Raw genomic sequence first — 23,615 nt, forward strand, 5'->3', positions numbered from 1 at the left:
AGTGTAGTTGCATATATTGCTTTTCATGGCTTTAGGTTTTTATTAAATGTAATACATATTTATATTTATTAAATGTATTACTTCATATTTACAATAATACATTAGAAATTTTTTCATTAACCAAACAAGTAATTATTATTATTATTATGATGATTTTATATTTAGAGAGATATTTAAGTTCGTAATTTAGTAACAATTCTTCAATAGTATTATTAATTTTAAGGAAATGAAATCACTCATCATTCATTAATGTCAAAAGACTAAAGCACATTAGAAAATAACAAGAAACGCCCTGGCATGTGGTTACATTCAATGAGGAATTGAACAATTATCAGATTCCAACATCAACAAGAACATCAATTCATTCATTCTTTGCAAACTCTCTCTATCTTCTCCCTCCCTACCCCTCTAACAAATTTTCATGTTTGATTTTTTCAATGTCCTTTTCCATGTCTTCTTGCTTGTTTATATCACCAATTTCCTCCAAGGGCTTGTAGGTATAAAACCAAGCGCATATTAGATAATAAATAAGATTCACAACCTGAATCCCACTAATAAGAAAATAATAGCACTCCAATCTACCCCTATTGAGGTTCCTATCAGGCAACCAATTCCTCTCATTGCCAGAATACTTATGAACCAATGTCACCAATAGTGTGCCAACGTAGTTCCCAATGGCAGTAGTTATGCAGTATAGCGCTGTAGCGGTGCTTCTCATGCTTTCAGGTGATTGATCATAGAGAAATTCCAAATGTCCCACAACCATGAAAACTTCAGCCACACCATGAAGACAATACTGAGGCACCAACCAGAACACACTAATAGGAATAGTGGCATTTGGACTGTCCAATAAGTTGTACTTTGCAGCAACTGATTTTCTTTTGATTTCCACCAATGCAGAAACTAGTGTGGCAAAGATGCTAACCACAAAACCTACTCCCATTCTCTGCAGGCATGTGATTCCAGAAGGGTTCTTTGTGAGTCTAAAAGCAAAGGGAACGAAAAGGCGTTCGTAGAGAACGACGCCTACCATCATGGTTAGGACGTTGAAGATGGACATGCTTGCTGGAGGGATTTGGAGGGAGTGAGAGAGGTGTCTGTTCATTGTGCGAGCCTGTTGAATCACAAAACTCTGCTGGTTTGATGAAGCGGTTATGAGCAATATTCCTGAGGCCCAAATTGGAAGCATTCTAACCATGGATTTTAGCTCCTCAACTCTGTGGACTGTGGCTAGTTTCCATAAGTTTGGTGGTGCATTTGGATCACTACCCTCTTCATTTGTCACAATTGCAGCCTTGTCCAAACATCTGAAGATGTAAATTAACTCGAGAACAGTCAAGTCATGTTAAATTTGCAACTGTAAATTCAGGCATTAAATTATCAAGATACTTGCAATATATGGTCACTCTGGTAGCAAAGCCTATATTTTGTGCTCATATGATTATAGAGATAGTCAAGTGACGCTAAATTTGCAACTGTAAATTTACAGAGGTGTTTTCATAGAACACTTATAGACAAAGTCTCACGTTTTGGTGAAATATGAATCTGATCGTTACCAACTGGACCAATTTTTATTGGTATCAGCAAACCTTATATTATATATTTCTTGATAATTTAGTAGTACATGCAATCCATGTGAAATCGTTTGTTATGATAAAATAGACTTTGTTAAGCATGTCAATATATCAGAATGGAGGTGGAGAAAATGGACTTTGGTTGTTGTATGCTTCTGCATTTGAGGTTCCTTTTTATATACAGTCCAAAAAGGGAAAAACCAAGAAAAGCCAACCAGTACCACACACATTCATACTTCAAAATTTGGAGCTAGAAAGGGTTATCAAAGCGCCACCCTTATCTAAAACTGTACGAGGAAATTGATGACAAAATAACAAAAGAGGATATTGACAACCAAATATTCTATAAATTTCATTGTCTCCAAAATATAAATATCTGTTTAGGGAAACAAACATGCTAGTATTATTTTTAAAACAACTAATGGACGTAACAACTAATAATGGAGGGTCATCAAATAATAATAATGTCGGTATCATATCAAAATTTGACTTATTTTGGTTATTTTATTTTACATCTTTTCCTGGTTTTTGGAGAGCAAAATTGAAAGGAAAGATACAAATTTTTTTCATCGTGAAAGAAGTAACATGATTAGCGGTCTTAATTATATCCACTGGAACCGGCCTAATAATAAAAATTAGAATAGGTTTGCATCGAATTTTAGATTTAAATCTCATTGTTAACATTGTAAAAAAAAGAAAAATGTATCATGTCGTTGAAGTGGAAAAGATCCAAATCCAATTTTTTTTACTAAACTTACTTGAATTGATCAGAGTGTAGAAGCCTTCCTTCCAAAGAAATAGCAGCATCAAGCTCCCAATTTTGGTACAAAAGCTTGTCATCCTCAGGCAAAGCCTCCCTCCTCTTCTTTATCGCAGCTGCAACCACTTGTGTCAAACGAACCAATGGACTACCGTGTGGTTTCACTGTCTTATAGAGCGGTGAGCCCAACACAAAGGCAATGATGGATATGAGCATGGCAATGGTTGGAATTCCAAGGCCCCAACCCCATCCCATGTTGTCTTGAATGTAAACAACAATGGTCAAAGCACTAAGAGAAGCCAACCCCATGCAGAAAAAGTACCAATTGAAGAGGTTCCACTTTCTTGATGCCACCCCTTTTTTTGTCATGTCAAATTGGTCTGCCGAAAAGGGCACAACACAAGGTCTAATGCCCCCTGTGCCTAGTGATATGAGTAAGAGAGAGAGGTAGAGTATTAACATTTGAGAGGATGAGGCTTCTGTACAGTTCACTTGAGTTGGACATGGTGGAGGGTGCATATGGGGCAGTATAGCTGATACAGTTATAACAATCAATCCCTGTATCAAGAAGAATGGTATGGCAAAATTATTGGCAGGGTATAGAACTTAATTAAAATGGAAAAGCTTCACTCCTAACTCATCTTACTTGGATTGAAACTGGTTCAGGTTGATATGATTGAGAATAGAGATGTTTGAAATTTGAGTTTAACCCAGCAAAACTTTTTTTAAAAATAAAATTGAGTGACATAATGAAATTGAAACTGCTAAAAGTTTTAAAACGATGTTTTGAATCCTGCATTTTTTGTTACATTTCTAATTAATCTCATTTCTTTTATAACTCCTGGTGGACTAAGCTTGTAACATATATTGCATGTCTTATTAAAGATAAGTAATGTCTCAAGTTTTCGAACTTCATGAATGAAAAATAAAATTGTTGAAGAGAACCATCCTTAGAGGTTGTCAGGTGGTCCATTTAGTTTTTTTTAACAAAATTAATATTCTCTCCGAACTCAATCATAAACAATAATTAAAAAAAAATTGATACACTCAAATATAAGTAAATTTTAATCACTTTTATCTTATTTATTGATGTTATCTCAAAAATGCTCTTCAATTAATAGAGAAACTATTTCCAATTTTTTTTGACAAAAATTGTAATTACTCTTTCTTATTATTGTTATCAAGTTTCAATTAAGGACATTTTAAAAAAAAATTAAATGTAATTAATAAAATTAAATAATATTTACTGAATTTATTAATTAACACAAAGTTGATTAATTTTAAGTTGAATAACAATTTTGGTTTCCCTAATTTTTTAAATCCATAATTTTGGTCCCTTGATTTTTAATTGTAACATTTGATCTCTTTAGTTTTATAAATTTGTGAGTTTGATTCCCCTGATAAATTATTAACTAATAATTGTGATTATTAGAAATATTAAATTAATTATAAATTATATAAAAGTTATTAATCATTAAAAAAAACTTTAATAAAAGACTATTAATCTTAATGTGTTGTTGAACACAATATATGTAGAAGAGGTATTTGCAAAAGAGGAGGAGGAACACAATATTGTTGAACATTAGGATTAATATTTTTATTTAATTTTTTAATAATTAATAATTTGATTAATTTATAATTAACTTAATAATTCAATTAATCAAAATTATTTGTTAATAATATATAAGAGAATCAAAATCACCAATTTATAAAACTAGAAGATCAAATATTATAATTAAAATTCAAGGAAACAAAAGATTATGAATTTAAAAAATTACAGAACCAAAATTGTAATTTAGCCTTAATTTTACTTATAGCTAATGAGTGCAAGGAAGTATAACATTGTAAAAAAAAAAGATTTTTTTGACAAAAAGTATAAACTTACAATTAAAATTTTTTAGAATTCATTACTAAGATCCTAATTTTAATTAATGAAAACATTTAAAATAGTTGAGGGTTATATATCCAAAGTTTCATGAGTGAGATAGGTGAATATGACTCAGATTGTAGAGAGTGAAAAGGAGAGGATGAGAAACCAGTTCATAGATGAAAGAAGCGACAACAATGGTCCAAAATCGGCCAGCAAAGGAGTCAGCAATGAGAGCTCCAAAGAGAGGAGTGAAGCTAGAAGTTCCATTAAAGTTGGTGAGCGTGACTGAGGCAGATACCAATGGCATGTTCAGCTGCTGAGTGAGGTAGCTTATCATGTTTGCATGAAAACCAGAGCTCGCAAATCTATCACACAATTCATTTGCTGCATATTATGTAATATAATGCACAATTAACCTCCAACAACTGCAGATTAACTGATATAATTGTTGATGCATCCAGTAATAAAAATTAATAAATTAATAATTAATATTTATCAATAAAAAAAACCTGCACAATGGACACTGCTAAACATGCATTTCTCTTATTCTTTTATTTCAAAAATTATAAATATCATATATTCTCATGCAAGGACGGATCAAAGGGAGACAAACGGGGGACTTTGGTTCCCAGCTTCCCTCAAGATCCTTTGTATATATATGAGGAAAAATAAAAAAATTAAAATTTTAAAAATATTAATAAAACAAAATATATAAGAAAAATAGATTTTTGAGTTAATATTTATTTAAAATTTTCTAATATTAGATCATATTTCTAATTTTATTCATCAAATTAATAATAAAATATTTTTTAAACTTATTATTTATTAAATGATTATTTTAGAAATTAAATATTTAAATAATTATATACAAAAATTTACTCCCCTTTAATACACTGCTCTATTCGTTCAAGTTCTCATGCACCCTTGATATGCTCTTATATACATACTTATGATAAGAGGATTTGAATTTGGTGCAATTACTTTAAGTCTGTAATCGTGGACTTTCCGTTTCCAAATCCACATGGAAGTTTTCATGGAAAAAATAGACAGAGTACTAGTTTAATTTTTAAGATACTTTTTATAATCCAGTTAAAAAAAAATACCTTTTATAATATTATACTTTGAAAAAAAATGATATACTAACGGTGTAAAATATGTAATTTTATAATAAATTATACTTAATGAGACAAATTTAATACAAAGTGAGTGAGTTTTAAATGTACATTTATTAAAAAAGAATAATAGATTTTAATGGTTAATTTATTGATGAATATTTGACTTCATATGTTCATTAATTAATATTATATATTCATTTATTATATGATTTAAAATAATATTTTTATATAATCAATTGAAATCAATTTTGCCTTAATATTTATAAAAGAAAAAAAGAATCATATATATATATATATATATATATATATATAAACATATATAAATATATTATAAAATCAATTCAATTAAGAAATTGTATTTTTTAACTGAAAAATAAAATATATATTTCACCAATTAAAAATAGCCAATACAAAATATTTAAATAATTATTTTTTAACTTCCATCAATGATATTTAATAATAAAAGTTGATTTAAAAATATGAAAAATATAAATTATAATTTACATCTAACATAAAAATTCCTTGCAGTCTACTATACAAAAACTAGTTAATTTATAAAGGAGCCAATTATGTTTTGCATGAAAACGAAATGTGCACGTAAATAACTATTTCTATTTTTATATATGCTACGTCATTTCTAGATTAAAAAAAAAATAAAAGAAGAGTGTGGGTAATATACAGTTTAACAGACTTCTTTGCAAATTAAAAAATTGTTAAAAGAAATGTGTTTGAGAAGAAATTTTAAGTAATTTTGAATCACTACGTACTTATTTATGGTCTGAACTAATAGATATTTAATTTTATAATTTAAAAAATATTAGATTATATGTCAGGTAAAAACTTATAAAAATTATGATAGTAAAGAATTCCCTAATAATTTCTTACTAGTATGTCATAGGGTGTGTTATTGAATTTTCATGAATTAAATAATGCATTTTAACCTGCACGCAAATCTTTTCTTCTCTATATAAAAATAAGAGGATGGCTATTTTGTCACAACCACAGCTAACACTAACAGACACTGGGCTTTAGCTTTCCCGAGGACTGCCTGAATGCATTATTGGATCTTTAATATATTTATCATTATCGGTTGAAAATCATTAAAAATATTTAAAAAAAGAGAGTAAAAACTATGCAATTTTATATTTTTTTTCTTAATAAATTTTAGTTAATACGGTTGAAAATCATTAAAAATATTAAAAAAAAAGAGAGTAAAAACTATGCAATTTTATATTTTTTTTTCTTAATAAATTTTAGTTAATAACAAAAAAATGAATTATGAGTAACATTTCTTATAATTCTTTCTCTCCCTCTTTGTCTTGAATCTTCATATAGTATAACTTAAAATGAAAAATTCTTAATTTCTCTGATGCCGAACCAACAAATTGAATGAAAAACAAAATTAAGGGCATGCAAGAAGGAAATGGAGAATGAGAAGTTAAAAAGTAGAATCAAGTTTGAGAGAGAATGAGTGTGGCTGACCAAGGATGAAGGGTAAGGTTCTGATGCCTCCTCGTCGATGCTCCGTCTTACTGGTATGGTGTTGGTGCTCTTCTTTCTCGGCTATCTCGCCATTGCCTCTAATGCTGTTCTCTACAGTATCCATGTCTGACATCTGTTTTAGCATATGCCCCAGACCACCGATGTTGTCTATGCAGATATTTACACCTTGCACTCTTTATATAGCCATTCTAATCTGCTCTTTGTATCTTTTATAATTTATATTTCTATAATATAATAAGGAAGTTTTTGTTTGAGTTGTAATCACCCGCGAGCTAACTTTGTTGAGGCTGGGTTTTTAGTTTACATCACATGTATATTTAATGCAGTTGCAAGACTCAAATTTTAAACTGACCCTAATTCATTCACTAACTTAATAATAAATTCACTCTAAATTTGAGTCGGGTTGAGTTAGAATGAAAAATATTAACTCATTTTAATTATGTAAAAGTAAACTAACTCACTTAAAATACAATTGACTCGTAAACTAAAATAATAATAATAAGACTTTATTATTAATAATCCTCCTTGAATATTTGATATTTTTCCTCTATCATTACAAAATGTTTAATATAGTTTAAGTGTTATAATATTTTGTCACAAAAAAATTAAAATAATATTTAAATTTATTTTTATTTTTATTTTCATTTGAGGTGAGCCAACTCTTTCAACCTATCAATCCGCAGTGGGTTAAATTGGGTTGGCTATTTGTACTAACTTTTAAAAAAAAAATTATAGATTTTTTTTTTCGAATTAGAGACACTTTAGATAATTAATTTTTAACAATTATATTTATTTACTTATTTAATAAATGATCATTATTATTAGGATATTTAATATACTGTGAGTTTTTAATATAAATTTTATAGAATATTGTATTTTTTAAATTATTAGGTATTGGGAGAATGATTTGATTATTGAGTGTTTGAATTTATGTATTCTTTTAATGGTTATTATAAGTTTATTAATTAGATATATGAATTTCATTTTCATGAGAAAAATATCAGACACAAAAAAAAATAGATTTCACTGTTTTTATTTTGAAATTAATTAAAATCAAAATAAAATAATATTTTTATAATTAAAAGTATTTTAATTCGTTTATTTATTTAAATTTTAAATTTTATTTTATTTTTTAAAATAAATATCATATTCAAAAAATAATATAAAAATATTTGTTTTCTAATTTTTTAAATAATTAAAATTAAATTAAAAATTAAAAGAAAATAATATTTTTACCATTAAACGTAAAAATAATAACCTCCCGAAACTAAGGGTACTTTAAACATTTAAATCTTAATTTTTTTATTTCTAATTTATTTAATAAATTTCATTAATTACTAGAACATTTTTTTATCATGTTATAGGTATAAAATATTTTCGAATCTAGTCGACGACTCATTTTCACTAATAATATCATATGCAAAAAATAAAATATTAAAAAAATATTTTTATTGTTTAAAATAAAATAAAACAAAATGAAATAAATTTTTTAAGACTTTTCCATATTCGAGTTTTTTTTTTGTTTGATGAGTTATTGAAAAGTATTCATTGCTGTAATTAATGAATTTTATTTCCAATCATTATTTAATGCATTTTTAAATGAGAGATTTTTTTATCCACATTTTATTGATTTTTTATAGCCGTTCTTTCTTAAGTACTTAATACACTTACATGTTTAAAATTTGAACTGAGACTACTAGTTAAGTTCAAACAATCAGGTGCCCATTAATCCATACATTTAGATGCACATTTTATTATTTGAAAAATCTTTGTTATTATAATTAATACATTCTATTTTTAAAATTTTTTTTTTTGATAAAAAAATGTATAATACCAATGTATAAATCATTAAATTTGTTTAATACCAATGTATCAATCATTTAGAAATTTTCAGAAATTTGCATTTAACATTTCACATAAAATGTATAATTTTTTTAAAGATAAAACGTATAATCTTAAATATTACTACTATAATTCACACTAGAATATAAGTAAGGATGTGCTCTTTAAAAAAAGATAAGTAAGGATGTGTACACGGGTAAAATAACTAGTTATTATATACAAGATTAAATTATTTTAAAGTTGTCTTTGTATAGCAGAATATTTTAACATTACATTTATATTTGACACTCCAATATATAGCAATCCAAAACTGTGCATGCACAACAACACCGTTTTTCCTTTTGTTTTTATTAGCATAAAAATTTGCGAGTTGTTCAAAAGTTGAAAGTTGAAACAACACTCAACTGATGACATATGTTATAGGAAAGTTTAAGTCCAATAATTCATTCCATATTTCTCTAATCATTTCTCTCTCTATTTGTGGAACCTTAATTAAGCTTTCTTTGGGGACTGTCGGAAACGAAGACATTTTAATTGAGCATGTTTATACGAAGAAATCAGGATGAGTTTATCTTGGATTATATTTTATTAAAATACTTAATAATATGATTTGTTTGGATCTGAGTTTGATTAGATTGAGATCCAATATAGTACATGAGATGAGACTAAGCTAACTTGATTTGTCAACATAATTTATATATCAATTTTAATATCATGCATGAATAAATTTAAAAAATATAAATGTTAAAAGAAAATAGAATATTGTATAGACATGGGGAAACTCAAAGTATGATTATAATTCGTCCTCAAAATAAAGCGGCTTCAATTTCTAAAACTCAAATCCATCAAAATTAGTTTTAGTCAAGACAAACCGAGTTACGAACACTCTTTTCTTCTATATATGCAAAACAAAGAATATTTTAGATAGTTTATGGAAAATAAATTATTTTAATAATTATTTATATGAATTTGATCTTGCCATAACTAGTTGTAATAGAATATTTTGATGTTCGTCAAACAGTAATTTTAAAACAATTTATTTTATTTAAGTTGTATAAAAAATCACTTTTAGATAATAAATTGTAAAAAAAATTTAACTTAATGTTCCTTTTTCAAATTTCAAATTCTTTTTTTTTATATTTTTACACTGTTACAAATTTATAACATCTTAAAATCACTAAAAAATTATATATAACATCTTAAAATGACTAAAAAATTATATGTGAGTGTCACATTTGATTAGATGAAGATGTGTATAGTCATGTAAATGTCTAAATAATGATCACATTATTATTATATAATGGTGATATTTGACGGTAATGATAAAAAAAATAATAAAAATAGGAATAAAAACTGTTAAAATTCTTTTAAGAACTAAAATTTAATTTTATGAAAAATAACCATGTTTAATTGAGATAAATTGTTGTATTAGTTGTCATGTGACTAATCTTGTCACCTAGGAGTCTCTCTCATAAGATAGTCACATCAATTTTTTTTTATATACTATATTTTTAATCTTGTATGTGTTCAAACCAATTGATAATGTCAAATTAGTTTATAAGAAATTAATTAAAAATATAATTTATCAAAAATATATTATACATTATTAGTCTTGTTACACTCTTTAATAATAGGATAAGTCACTTAACTTTCATGTCATTAGTTAATATAATTACTTAGTACAAAAACTAAAATTATTATCAAGAAAAAAAGTCTATGAAAAAAAAAATTATTTAGGAAGTATAAGTGAAATTTACAAAAGAAAAAAAAAATAGGGATGGTTATCGATATATCCCACGTTGAGGTTTCACTTGTATATATACCCCCCTAATCTATAATAATTTAGTGTATATATACTCCTTTCTTAATTTGGTAAAATTTTTATATACTCCTTTTTAACACTATTGAGGTATCATTACTTTGTCCTACTTCTAAGCAAGAGGTTTGGAACGTTATTTCTGTGATGAATAATAATAAAGCTCCTAGGCCAGATAATTTCAATGTTTTATTCTTCAAGAAGGCTTGGAATATCATTGGTGATGATATCTTTACAGTGGTTAATGAATTCTTTACAACTGGAAAAATTCTAAAGTAGCTCAACCATGCTATTATTGCGCTTATTCCTAAGCATGATCAGGGCTCCCAGGTTAACCATTTTAGACCCATATCTTGCTGTAATTTGTTATACAAGATTGTATCTAAAATTCTGGCTAACCGCATAGCCCTAGTGCTTGAGACTATTATTGGGGAAACTCAAACTGCTTTCATTAAGAACAGAAAGATGATGGACAACATCTTCCTAGTTCAAGAGATTTTGCGCAAATATGCCCGGAAAAGATCCTCTCCGAGATGCCTCCTGAAAATTGACTTGCATAAAGCTTATGATTTCATTTCCTGGGAATTCTTGGATTGGATGCTTAAGTCCATTGGCTTTCCAGCCCAGTTCTGTACTTGGATCATGGAATGTGTTTCATCCACTTCCTTTAGTGTGACAGTCAATGGATCCATTTATGGTCACTTCAAAGGGCAGCGGAGTCTTAGACAAGGGGATCCTCTCTCCCCTTATCTGTTTGTGCTCTGTTTGGAGTACTTTTCCAGAGATATGAGCAGCCTCAAGGAAGATGCCAATTTTAAATTTCATCCCAACTGTGCAAGTATTCAGCTATCTCATTTGGCTTTTGCAGATGATATTATGCTTCTATCTAGAGGAGATATCCCTTCTGTGTCAACTATGTTTGCCAAGCTTCAGCACTTCTATAGGGTTTCAGGGCTTTCCATCAGCTCTGATAAATCTGCCATATACTCAGCCGGTATTAGGCCTCATGAGCTTTCTCATATTCAGCAGCTTACTGGATTTAACTTGGGTGACTTCCCTTTCAGATACTTAGGTGTTCCCCTTTTATCATCTAGATTAAATGTATGTCATTATGCTCCCTTACTTTCCAAGATTACTGGCCTGATTCAGGGATGGAGCAAAAAGTCTTTATCTTATGCAGGTAAGTTAGAGTTGATCAGAGCGGTTATTCAAGGAATTGAGAATTTCTGGATGGGGATTTTTCCTTTGCCACAATCTGTTCTAGACCGGATCAACGCTTCGTGCCGTAATTTTCTGTGGGGCAAAGCGGATATTGGCAATCACAAGCCCTTGGTTGCTTGGTCAGTAGTTTGTTCTCCGAAAAAAGAAGGGGGTTTAGGCCTTTTTAATCTCAAGGACTGGAACCTTGCGCTTCTTTCCCGTATCCTGTGAGACTTTCATTGTAAGAAATATTCTCTATGGGTTCGGTGGGTTCACCATTACTATTTCAGAGGGAGCAATGTGTGGAATTACAATTCTTCTTCATCAGATTCAGTTTTGATAAAGAAAATCATTCAAATAAGGGACTTTATTATCTCTAAAGAGCTAAGTACGGAAGAGGCCAAAAAGAGGATTCAATCTTGGAGCATCAATGAACAATTGCTTGTTGACAAAGTCTATGAATACATTAGAGGTGTCAAGCCTACTGTTAGTTGGTGTTCTATTATATGGAACCCAGCAATCCCCCCTAAGATGTCTTTCATTTTGTGGCTTGCTAAAAGGAATCGGCTGCTTACTCTTGACAAAGTTGCTTTTTTGAACAAGGGTTCCCTCTGCCCTTTATGTTCAAATGAGTCTGAGTCAAATGCTCATTTGTTCTTTTCTTGCAGGAAATCTCTCCAAGTTTGGGCTCACATTCGTGATTTGGCTCCTTTTCGCAGACGTTTCACTTCTTTACAGCGCATTACTGACTCTTTAATTAGGGGCAGATCCACATTAGGTGTTCAAGGAAAATTACGTTGTCTGGCTATAGCAATTACAGTCTACTGCATTTGGCTGTCTAGGAACAAGCTGATTTTTGAAGATTATCAATTTTCTGTCATAAAGGTTATTAGCAAGATTAAGTTTCTTATGCATAGACAAGCGCATCTGTTGCATTTATTTTAGCATCTTGATATATGTCTTCTTGTATTAGGGAGACTTTTGATTTTCTTTAACTGCGGGGTATGCCCCGTTTATTATTGTATCATTTTAGGTTTAATATAATTTACATTTTTTCCCAAAAAAAAATTCTCTTAATGTTTTTTCCTTTTTTATACATATACTAACCTTCTTACTATTATACAACACCCTTTATATATTATATCTATGTACGTCTATAAGAAAAACTGGTCTAAATGATAAAATATTATTTAATATATATATATATATATATATATATATATATATATATATAATTTTCACTCATGTTAGATCTTCCGTGAAATAGAACCGTAGTTATTAATAATTAATTATAGACATCTCTTCTTAATTTAAAAAAAATCAAAATTACAAACAATAATAGACAAATACCTTTTTAGTGAGTATATAATGTCAATTATGATGACGTCATTGCTTACGCCAAACTGAAAGTTAGTCTGAATTGAGACTAAGCTGTGTTGCCACAGACCACAGTTCAAGGAAGTTGGAATATAATCAAATCTCATCGTATGGGGACAGTTTATGCAGTATTTTCTTTCTGTGTTTGATACGATTATGCACTAGTTATATATTAAATACTCACAGGAGAAATTAGTTTCATAGTGTCTTCTGCATAGTGCTGTCACTGACACACTTTCTTGCATATATTAATAATATACTTAAGGAGTGTTACCAAATTCTTTCTGACATTCATTTTTTAATATTTTTTTGGTTGGTTATCAATTTTTAATAAATTTAGAAGATAAAAATATTAATTGAGAAACAAAACTTATTAAAATTGATGATTTTTAATAAATTTAACTATCACAGAACAAATATAAAAAAGAGTGTTAGAAAAAGTATCCATAACATTCTTCTATTATATTTTACTCATGATTTTTCATCTATAGATTTTGATGAGTTAAAAGCTTTCTTTTAATTATATCATTAGTGTAAAATATTTATTCATTTTATTGATAATTAATTTTTATCAGAAAACCTAACTAATCATCTTTAATGAAAATTTCCTTTCAAATATAATTATTTTTCTCCATAAAATTTATTGATCAACAGGATAAATATTTGAGATTTGAGTTATTAATTTTAAACATATTTTTTTTATTCATAAGACTTAAAATCGAAATTTTAATTAAGAAAACTAAACTCAATTCCACTATAACCAATGATTGGTTGACCATAAATATTTAAGATTTGAGTTATTAATTCCAAGATATCATCATTTTAGTTTTCAATTTTGGAAATAAATTTCATTTTCTTGAATTTTGATATGCCTAGAGGTTTGTAAGTTTTTGGATGTCAGTGTGCATGAAGATTAATTTATCATCTATATTTATCTTTATATTGTATCTTTTTTATCAATAAAAATAAAAAAATAATGTGATAACACTTATGATAATTCAAATACTCCGTTGAAGCAATTAAATTAAACTTCATTGACTTATACTATATTTTTACTATATACATCTATTTATCTATTTATTACTATATCCATACTATACATTTGAAAGTTATTGTTGTGGAAACTTTTTACACATGGCATGTTGTGGTGCATTACCTCCAAAACCGCCTTTTTAAAAACCAACAAATTACTTACACTTTTAGCAGTATGACTGAGGGGGCCATGGCCTAGCCCCCTGACTTTTTTCTGAAAATTAAAATTAATGAGTGAGTGTGTGGCTGTAAAAATAAAAATAAAAAAGTGGGATGCAGTTTGCAAAAACTGGGCAAATACTATCACATAAATAAAAATCATATATTTTTTGGAACTTTTTTACAATATTATATTTTCTTAAAATTTTAGTTACTACTTACTATACAATTTTATCCTTAACTTTTTTATTATAAAATTGATAGTGATTTTATTTTTTTAATGAAATCTTATCTTAAGATTGCATTTTAATAATTTTTATTATATAATTATTTTTATCTCCTATTTTTTTCTAAACTAAAAAATCATTAAATCAATAGCAATTTTATCTTTTGTTAAAAATACTATTTAGATAATATATTTGATCAAATTTTAGTTATTATATAATCAATTTTTATCTCTTGGCATTTTAAATTATAACATTAATAGTAATTTTTTGTAAAGAAATCTTATTTGAATATTGTATTTGACTAATTCTAGTTATTATTTTTATGGAGCTTTGTTAATTTATAATTGTTAAAAATTATTTTTCTTGCAATCGAAAGAGTTATTGTTTATCAAAGTATCGGTAGACTATCAGAAAATGAAAGATGAATTCTTAAATAATTGTTTGTTATTATACGTTGAAAAGTAAATTGGTGAAAAGTTTAGCATGTGTTTTGATAAAAGTTATTGTAATTAAAGTTTTGGACATCAATTTATGAATATTTTTATGATATATAGATGTATTTTATTTTTTATTGTTGGTCCCCTTGTCATTTAAGTTGAGTCTGCCCCTAACTTTTAGTCAACATTTTAAAAAATATGTATTTCTAAAAAAAAAAATTAAAACTATACAAATCACTTACATTTGATTTTTGTTAATAATAAAAATTATAAATATTAATTCATTAATATATATATATATATATATATATATGACTATTGAGGTATTTTTAATATTAATGGGTAATAGATACACGTAAAAATGACTATCATGATCGTCTCGATCACATTAACGAGTCGTTAATGAAAGTATTTGTACCTCAGTTACCCATTAAACATACTCATTTCTATTTGTTGTAGATTTTTCTCACACGTATAAATTTTTTTTTGTCATCCCTAGGTGGGAGGGAAAATCTCACTAAGATGATCATTTAGATTTTTTTAATGAAAATTAATCATCGACAAAGATAATGAATGCTCTACACCTATGTAATGGTAACCCCAACAAAGAATATAATGATATAGTACCAACAAATGTTAGGTTTGATGAAAGAGTCCAGTCTCCCACATTTAATGTTCTATCATACCTTGAACAACAATAGTACTTTTAAAAGATGGTTCACATGAAAATTTTAAAAAATAAAAGATATGTGAGAAAAATTATTTAGATATTATATTTTATCAAATTTTAGTTATTATACACCCAATTTTTATCTCTTGGGATTTTAAATTATAACATTAATAGTAATTTTTTGTAAAGAAATCTTATTTGAATATTGTTTTTGACTAATTCTAGTTATTATTTTTATGGAGCTTTGTTGATTTATATCGGTTAAAAAATATTTTTCTTGCAATCGAAAGAGTTCTTGTCTATCAAAGTATCAAAGACCGTAAGACAATGAAAGATGAATTCTTAACTAATTGTTTGTTAGTATACATTGAAAAGTAAATTGGTGAAAAATTTAGTATGGATTCAACTATAGATGATTGTCATGTCATGCAAGAAAGACATTCTGTGTTTTGATATAATGTTATTGTAATTAAAGTTTTGGAACATCAATTTATGAATATTTTCATGATATATAGATGAATTTTATTTTTTTATTATTGGTCCCCTTGTCATTTAAGTTGGGTCGGCCCCTAACTTTTAGTCAACATCTTAAAAAATATGTATTTCTACAAAAAAAAATCAAAACTATACAAATTACTTACTATTTTGCTTTCAGTTTTTGTTATAATAGACTTTATACAATATTAATTTGAATTTATGTTAATAATAAAAATTATAAATATTAATTCATTAATATATATATATATATATATATATATGAGTATTAAGGTATTTTTAATATTAATGGGTAACGGATACCCACGGGAATGGCTACCATGATCGTCACAACCACATTAACAAGCAATTAATAAAAGTATTTGTACCCCATACTACTTGTAGGTACCCATTAAACATACTCATTTTTTATTTGTTGTAGATTTTTTCTACGGGTGCATATTTTTTTGTCATTCCTAGTTAGGATGGAAGATCTGGCTAAGATGATCAGTCAGATTTTTAATGAAAATTAATCATTGACAAAGTTAGGAAATACTCTGTATCACCCCAAAAAAGAATACAATGATAGTATCAACAAATATTGGGTTTAATGAAAGAGCTTAGTCTCCCACATTTAATGTCCAATCATAATACTTTTAAAAGATAGTTCACATAAAAATTTTAACAAATAAAAGACATGTGAGAAAATTGAATCCAAATTTCCAATCATTAATACAAGTATGTGGAAAGTCAAGAGGTACATCCCAAGAGCTGGTAAATGCATCTTGACTCTTGGAGAATTCCACTTGCATAATAAGAGGGTAAGTTGATAGGTGAAATACTTAATGTCCACTAAGTGATGAAGGAAGCCATGAACCTTTGCTATATAAAGGGGTCATGTGAAGACAAAAGTCACCACCAACCTAGAGAAGGGGTCACCACCCTAAAAAAGAAAGTTTTGTAATGAGATGAGTTTGTCTAGAAAACTTATAATGCTTTATGAGATAGTAATGAATATTTGTTGGGATGTTTTCATGGATTTAAATAACAGGTGTCGAACCATGTAAAAGATATGTCTTTCGCTATTTATATTATGATGTATGTCTCATACCTTTAATCATGATTGTGTGTGAAGAAAATTTTTCTCCCAACAATACATTAGTGGTATTAAATCTGCTTTATACTGTTATTTAATTATACATGTATTTGTATACTATAAAACAGAATCCCTACTTTGGAGAGTGAAACTCTCAACCTCTTTCTATTCTCTCCTTAAAAGGTACATTTGATACATTATTTCCCTTTTAGGCAAAAAAAAGTATTTCTCTCAATTATATTAAATTATCCTTTTTTTTATCTTATTTGATTTTTTAATCATATATTCATATTATTCTAAAATAATTTTATATCACAATTTAAATTTACTATAAATCTAACATATAATTTAAATGTTTTAAAATATTTATTTAATATGAATTTTGGTTATATTTGACAAAATTAGTAAAAAAACCAGCTTATTAAATGATAAATATTCGATAAAATTAGCTATTAAAATAGTTGAAAAGTATAAAATGAATGGAAAATAATAAAATATTAATTTATTTAAAAATGATAAACAGAAAATTTGATAAATATATTAAAGATAAAAAGAAAAAAATATAAATATTTAAAAAGTTAGAAGGTTTTAAAAAAAGTTATTTGAAGTAACATTCCAAAAAATATTAGAAGTTAATGAAAAGTTACTAAAACAATTTGTTTATCAAATAATCAAATGAATTTTTCAACTAATAAAAAAATTAGAAAGTTAAAATGTTTTCTCGAACATAATCTTTAATTATATAATGATTAATAAATTTATAAATATTTTATTTTTATGAATTATAATTATTTACATATAAATATTTATCTCATAGAATTCATAGAATCAAATACCAATTGTCGTATATAGTAAGAGACTTTGAAAAATATATTAACAACTTTTGAAAATTCAAAAAATTAAAATACTAAATCCACTTAATCGTAAAGAAATAATGTTCATAGTTAAAATTTCTCCGAAGAGGGGGAGTAATGAAGTGTAAGAACTAAGAAGTGTGATCCTGGTGTATCCACAATGGATAAGAAACAGTGACTCAGATTCTAACATCAACTTTAAACCTTGTCCTTTCATCATACACACATTTCACTAACATCAATCCCCTCAATCTGAAATGACAACCTTTGCATTCACTTCCTTGCTCCCACTTACAGTCTCATCACCATCTTCATCTTCCAAATTCTCAGCTTTTCATGCTATCAGAGCCTCATTAGATTCTGAGTATGTTGCCTCCCGACACACCCTTAGAAGGGAATTCTTGAAGGGTGTTGCTTTGATGCCTCTGCCACTTGTTGTGATGAGAGAACCACCCCCTTCACATGCTAGAGAAGTTGAGGTTGGCTCCTTCCTTCCACCCTCTCCCTCTGACCCTTCTTTCGTTCTCTTCAAGGCCACTCCCAAGGACACTCCAGCCCTTCGAGCAGGTACATTGATTTGAAACTAGAGAGTGGTTACTTAGTGATTGCATGGTTATGTGTTTGTGCATCACATTGTTTTGGTTTCATGTGGAAGGACAAGTGGTGATTATGATTATGATTATGATATTCCAAGAACCTGAATAATTTGATAGTTGGCCTAGGGAAACTATGATTTTGATGCTTTTCCTGCAAACTATTTGGTGCTTTCATTGATAGCTGGGGTCTTCCTAGGGATGATTTTGCCCCCTGGATATCTCATTTGATCTAATGGATGCCTTTCAATTGCATATTTTGATATTATAGCTGTGAATTTTGGAGGGTTATGACTCTCCGAAGGTCTTATTATTGTTATTATCATCTAGGTAGAATTCAATTTTGTAAAATTAACTCTGGGGTATTGTACAATCTGGTACCTAAAAGGGAAGGTCTATAATAAACTCTCATCCTCCCCATGGATGTGGGTTTGATTCCTCCTGATGCTAATAAAATCCCGCTTGGCGAGCAACCTCCTCAGGAAGGTCGGTTGGCACCCAACGGCTAGTGAGTAGCTACGATTAGATAAAATTGCTTGCAGTTTAGGTGATGCTGTTACCATCTAGATAGGCTTATGTTGGCAGTCCCAGTATTCCATTAGTGCTCTACTTGGTAGTATTTGGGATGTCTCCCTATTCTACCACATCATTAGCACCAAAAAAAAGTTCAGGTCTATACAAATTGATCCTCAGAAGTATCAACTTGATAACAAGTTTACCCTTCATCCCTCAAAGTACTAATTTGTATGGACAATACCTTTCAGGACCAAAGCAGTACAAGTTGCCACCCACCTTCACTGATTCATAGATTATAGTCAATAGTAGTTATGAGGTTATCCCCATGCATCTACAATTCTAAATTGCACCCTTTTTGGAAAATGGTCCATAAAGTTATCGGCTTCTGATGAATTTTACTGTTGACCTTTTTATATGTTCTTTGTATATATCCAAACTTGTTTATATTTAAGAGATCAAACCATATCTCAGGCAATTGATCTTGTCTGCTCTTGTTCTGTGCAATTGATACTCTAGATTTAGTTCTTTGCAGGAAATGTGCAGCCATACAAGTTTATCCTCCCCCCGACTTGGAAACAGGCTCGTGTAGCAAATATATTATCTGGAAATTACTGCCAGCCTAAATGTGCAGAGCCCTGGGTGGAGGTTAAGTTTGAAGATGAAAAACAAGGAAAAGTTCAGGTTGTTGCTTCGCCTTTGATACGCCTTACCAACAAACCGAATGCATCAATTGAGGACATCGGGAGCCCAGAAAAACTGATTGCTTCTCTTGGGCCATTTGTCACTGGAAACACTTTGGATCCAGATGAGCTCCTTGAGACTTCTGTTGAAAAGATTGGCGATCAGACAGTACATTTTCTTTCCATAGCCTACTTGTCTGAACACTTATGCTTTTCTTTTGTTTTTACTTATTAGAAAATGAAGAAACTGAATAAAGTTCTCAAGTAATGAGTTTAACAATTAATAGTCTTTTATTTTTTTCAACATTGTGACAAAATCAATGATATTAACTTCAGTTCCTATCCTCCAAGCATTAGCTACGTAGAGAGAACAAGAATGTTCCAGTTGAAGCATTTCTCTAAAATGAGCAATGTAGAAGAGGTTTATGCACACATGTATTACACAAGTTGCAATAAGAAATTTCAGAGAACTAAGTATTTGAAATCTCTGGAAGGAGCATTGTGAACTTTCTGTAGTGTCTTTTTACCAGTAGCATTTCATTTATTATTTTGTGTTGCAATATGGTGCTTATAACAGTTTTATCTGTCCACATGTCTATTCTTAAGAAACACCCTGTGCCTTGTGCAGCCGCTATTGAAAACGATAAACAGAACACAAAACCAAGTTTTGTATCTACTGAAACTCACACCATTATAGATTGTATTGCATACTCTTTATAAATATCTTCTCTTCATGTTGCTGGCTAAATATTGTTTAGTATAGAAAACTGCTGTTGCCTATTATTAGTGACTAACATTTCTGAAATGGTGTCTGCAGTACTACAAATACGTGCTCGAAACACCATATGCTCTCACAGGAACACACAATCTTGCAAAAGCAACAGCAAAGGGAAACACTGTTGTTTTGTTTGTGGTTAGTGCCAATGACAAGCAGTGGCAAACTTCTGAGGAGACTCTAAAGGCCGTGCTTAATTCCTTTGAAGTTTAGTTTTCTCTCAAAGGTAAATAAGAGAAGTTTACCTTCAGTTTATTTCCTTCTAGTTTTTGTTTATACAAAATTACTCAGCAAGAGCTGCATTGGCACCCATTTCAATTTTGTGTTCCGTAGTTAACCTTTAACTTCAACAGTCTGGCCTTTTTCTTCTTTGTATATATATACCTGATTGAGTAAATGACATATGTATTGATTATCTTTATTTTATCTTGTAACCAAAAGAGTAAAATTAACAAAAAAAAAAAAGTTAAATAAGAACAAGAAGAAGAAAATAAAGATGTTCAGTACAGTAGCTGATTCATTAACTTCATTTGCATAGCACTCCTCTTGTCCTATATTTATTTTTATTATCTCCTTCCAATGTAGAAACAATCACTTTGGCTTAAAAAATTTCATTTTTCTGAAACCAATATCATTTGCCTGAATCTTTTTTCATATTATCCTCACAATTATTCTTGATGTTTTCAACACTTTTCAGTGTTAATGAGCTCTACAACTTTCTCATTTCAAAACCTTAGTTATTTTCAATGGTAAGAGCTCTAATATCTTCCAGCCCTCTTTTATTTTCACCTTAGGTGAGGACAAATATCTTCGCACGTAATTGTACAAAATTGAAATTTCAATGGCCTCAACATAAGTGTTCCCTTTACCTTAATCATCTAATGTATAATTTTAATGCATTTTTTTTATCAAAATATACTGACTGTTAGACTGTTGGATCTTAAATACATTATTTGTTGAATGATTCTAAACCTTTCTACTAATCCTCCTTAAGTTTTAGGAAGATTTTCTTATTTGTATTAAGGACTTCTAAAACCAAAGCACTTGAAACACTCCTTTTATAAAGCCAATGCATCTTGGCAGAGAAAGCACACTGCTATATTTTTAGCGCTGTGGCCAGCTTTTAAATTGAGCATATTGCTTCATTCTTCCCTTTATCAACCTTATGTTTTGCATTTCTCTTTTCTAAACATACACAATCATCCTCCCTTAAAAAAGAGAAATTTGTAATAGGAAAATAATAGATAACCAGAATTCTGTTGATAGAAATTTTGTTAGAATGATTTTACATTTTTAACTCTTTGTTATTTGAACAGTACCAACTCTTTTGACTTATCCAACAAGGACCCATGAATCTTGACAAATTCTGGCTCAATTCTGTCAATTTATTTCTGTCTGTGTCATTATTGCTCTTTCAGTCTTTCAAGTGACATTTTGTAAAACATGGTAGTATGGGTAAATATAGTAAAAAAAAATTGCTGAATGATAAATATAGTAAATTAACATAGCGAGTTCGAATTTTTGCTCCATTTATGTAGACCGACATAAATTTATTATTTCATGGTTGATGTTAAATCCATGGAATAGTATTAGGGGAGCAGATCTCCACAATTTATAAAAAGTTGCAAAATCTCAATTTAAATAAATAATAACCGTTGGATTAAAATTAATGATTAAGATGAATTTTGACACCGTTTTCCTTAACATATTTTTAACTCACATTAAATGCATGACTTCTAGAACTGAAACATTGCTTCCTTTGGCAACTTCCTTTTACAACTCATTTCAATACAGAAATTTTCCTAAAGAATTTTTCATCTTAAACTTTCATATAAGCACATATAAGTTCTTGAGCAAAATCCACCAAAAAGTTTCTCCTGTTACCGTCTTGCTCATATTGGTTCTTGCTTGCTTCCTATCTTTGTTAAGTTACAATATTGATGTGATTTTAATCCCTTCCAAATATCTCATTTTAATACAAAAGTTTCCCCTCTTGTGACACAACATGAGGTTGTAGATGTGAAAAGAAAAACTTCTATAGACACCAATTTTAGTCCTATGCCAACAAAAACAATTTTAATGGTGGCCACTTTTTCATCCTAAAAAATAGAAAACACATAAAAAAATACTCATCAAACACTATCAGAATCTTCAACTTAATTAAAGTTATTATCCACAAAATCTTAACAAGTAATTAGTTCTTAAAGTAATTCATTTTAGAACAATAATTGACAAGCCTAGATAAAGAAGAATACATTAGGACAATTGATAAATGCATATTTCATTGATGGCTAGCATTTGCCAATTGTCTTTTTTTACTTTCTTCAATTTTCTTAAAATTAAAAAACAACAAAAATCAACTTTGTCAATAATAATAAAATGATCAATGGCCATCTTATTCAGAAATAGAAAAAAATTCATTATTTTATTGAATTAGTCATGAATCATGCCAAAAATTGGGTTTGGCACATCCTTTGGTCGCTGCCGCTGGTGTCTCGTGGTGGAGCTTTGTTGGTGTCGCTCTTTGATCGTCGCCACCAATCACTCTCTCTAGTTGCTAGAGTCACCATGAAGCCGAAGTTATCGCGTCTTCTTCAAAAACTTGTTCATCCCTTGTCACTAACCTTTATAAAGCCTCGCTTTCGATCACGGGAGCCACCACAACGTTGAGGTTATCGCGTCTTCTTTCGACTGCTCGTTGCCAACCTTCTTGAAATTATCCTGTTAGGACAAATTGATTTGGGAAAGGGGGAATAAAATTAGGGCTGGAGAGTTGTTTCTAACTTTAATGAAACAACGAGTTTTGTTAAAATTCATTCTAACCATTCATTTTAATCAACAGTTATTATTTATTTAAATTAAAATTATGCAGTTTTTTATAAATTGAGGAGATTCGTTCCCATAATATTAGACATGCTGAACATTGAAATGTACATAAATATATTGTAGTCTTCGAAAATGTTACCTATATAGTACCAACTATTTTTTTAATAATATTATTGATACGAAATATTTATCAATTTTAGTGATGATTATTCTTTTCAA

At 28.8% G+C, this 23,615-nt stretch overlaps 2 protein-coding genes across 2 annotated transcripts; one reads left to right on the forward strand and one right to left on the reverse strand.

Annotated features, from left to right (window-relative positions):
• Window positions 1–224: 224 nt before the first annotated feature.
• On the reverse strand, window positions 225–7,166 carry LOC100787538 (protein NRT1/ PTR FAMILY 3.1). Its single transcript, XM_041014008.1, has 4 exons — window positions 6,802–7,166; window positions 4,371–4,588; window positions 2,333–2,892; window positions 225–1,307 (listed from the first exon to the last, which is right to left on the reverse strand). The coding sequence occupies exons 1-4, from the start codon at window positions 6,944–6,946 to the stop codon at window positions 401–403; spliced, it is 1,830 nt and encodes a 609-aa protein (XP_040869942.1). The 5' UTR covers window positions 6,947–7,166; the 3' UTR covers window positions 225–400.
• An 11,089-nt stretch (window positions 7,167–18,255) lies between these two features.
• Window positions 18,256–20,991, forward strand: LOC100813771 (psbP domain-containing protein 6, chloroplastic-like). The gene is given in 3 exon segments (NM_001255775.2): window positions 18,256–18,573; window positions 19,648–19,964; window positions 20,613–20,991. Coding segments are annotated over 3 exon segments (798 nt in total). The 5' UTR covers window positions 18,256–18,263; the 3' UTR covers window positions 20,784–20,991.
• Window positions 20,992–23,615: the final 2,624 nt, after the last annotated feature.

This window comes from Glycine max, chromosome 3 (genome assembly GCF_000004515.6).
Source record: "Glycine max cultivar Williams 82 chromosome 3, Glycine_max_v4.0, whole genome shotgun sequence".
Lineage (NCBI taxonomy): Eukaryota > Viridiplantae > Streptophyta > Magnoliopsida > Fabales > Fabaceae > Glycine > Glycine max.

Coding starts and splice junctions, on each gene's coding strand:
- LOC100787538 (XM_041014008.1), bottom strand. CDS start 6,946: ATGCTAAAACAGATGTCAGACATGGATACTGTAGAGAACAGCATTAGA. Junction 4,589..6,801: donor AACCTTACCCTTCATCCTTG/GTCAGCCACACT, acceptor CATAATATGCAG/CAAATGAATTGTGTGATAGA. Junction 1,308..2,332: donor CTACACTCTGATCAATTCAA/GTAAGTTTAGTA, acceptor TTACATCTTCAG/ATGTTTGGACAAGGCTGCAA.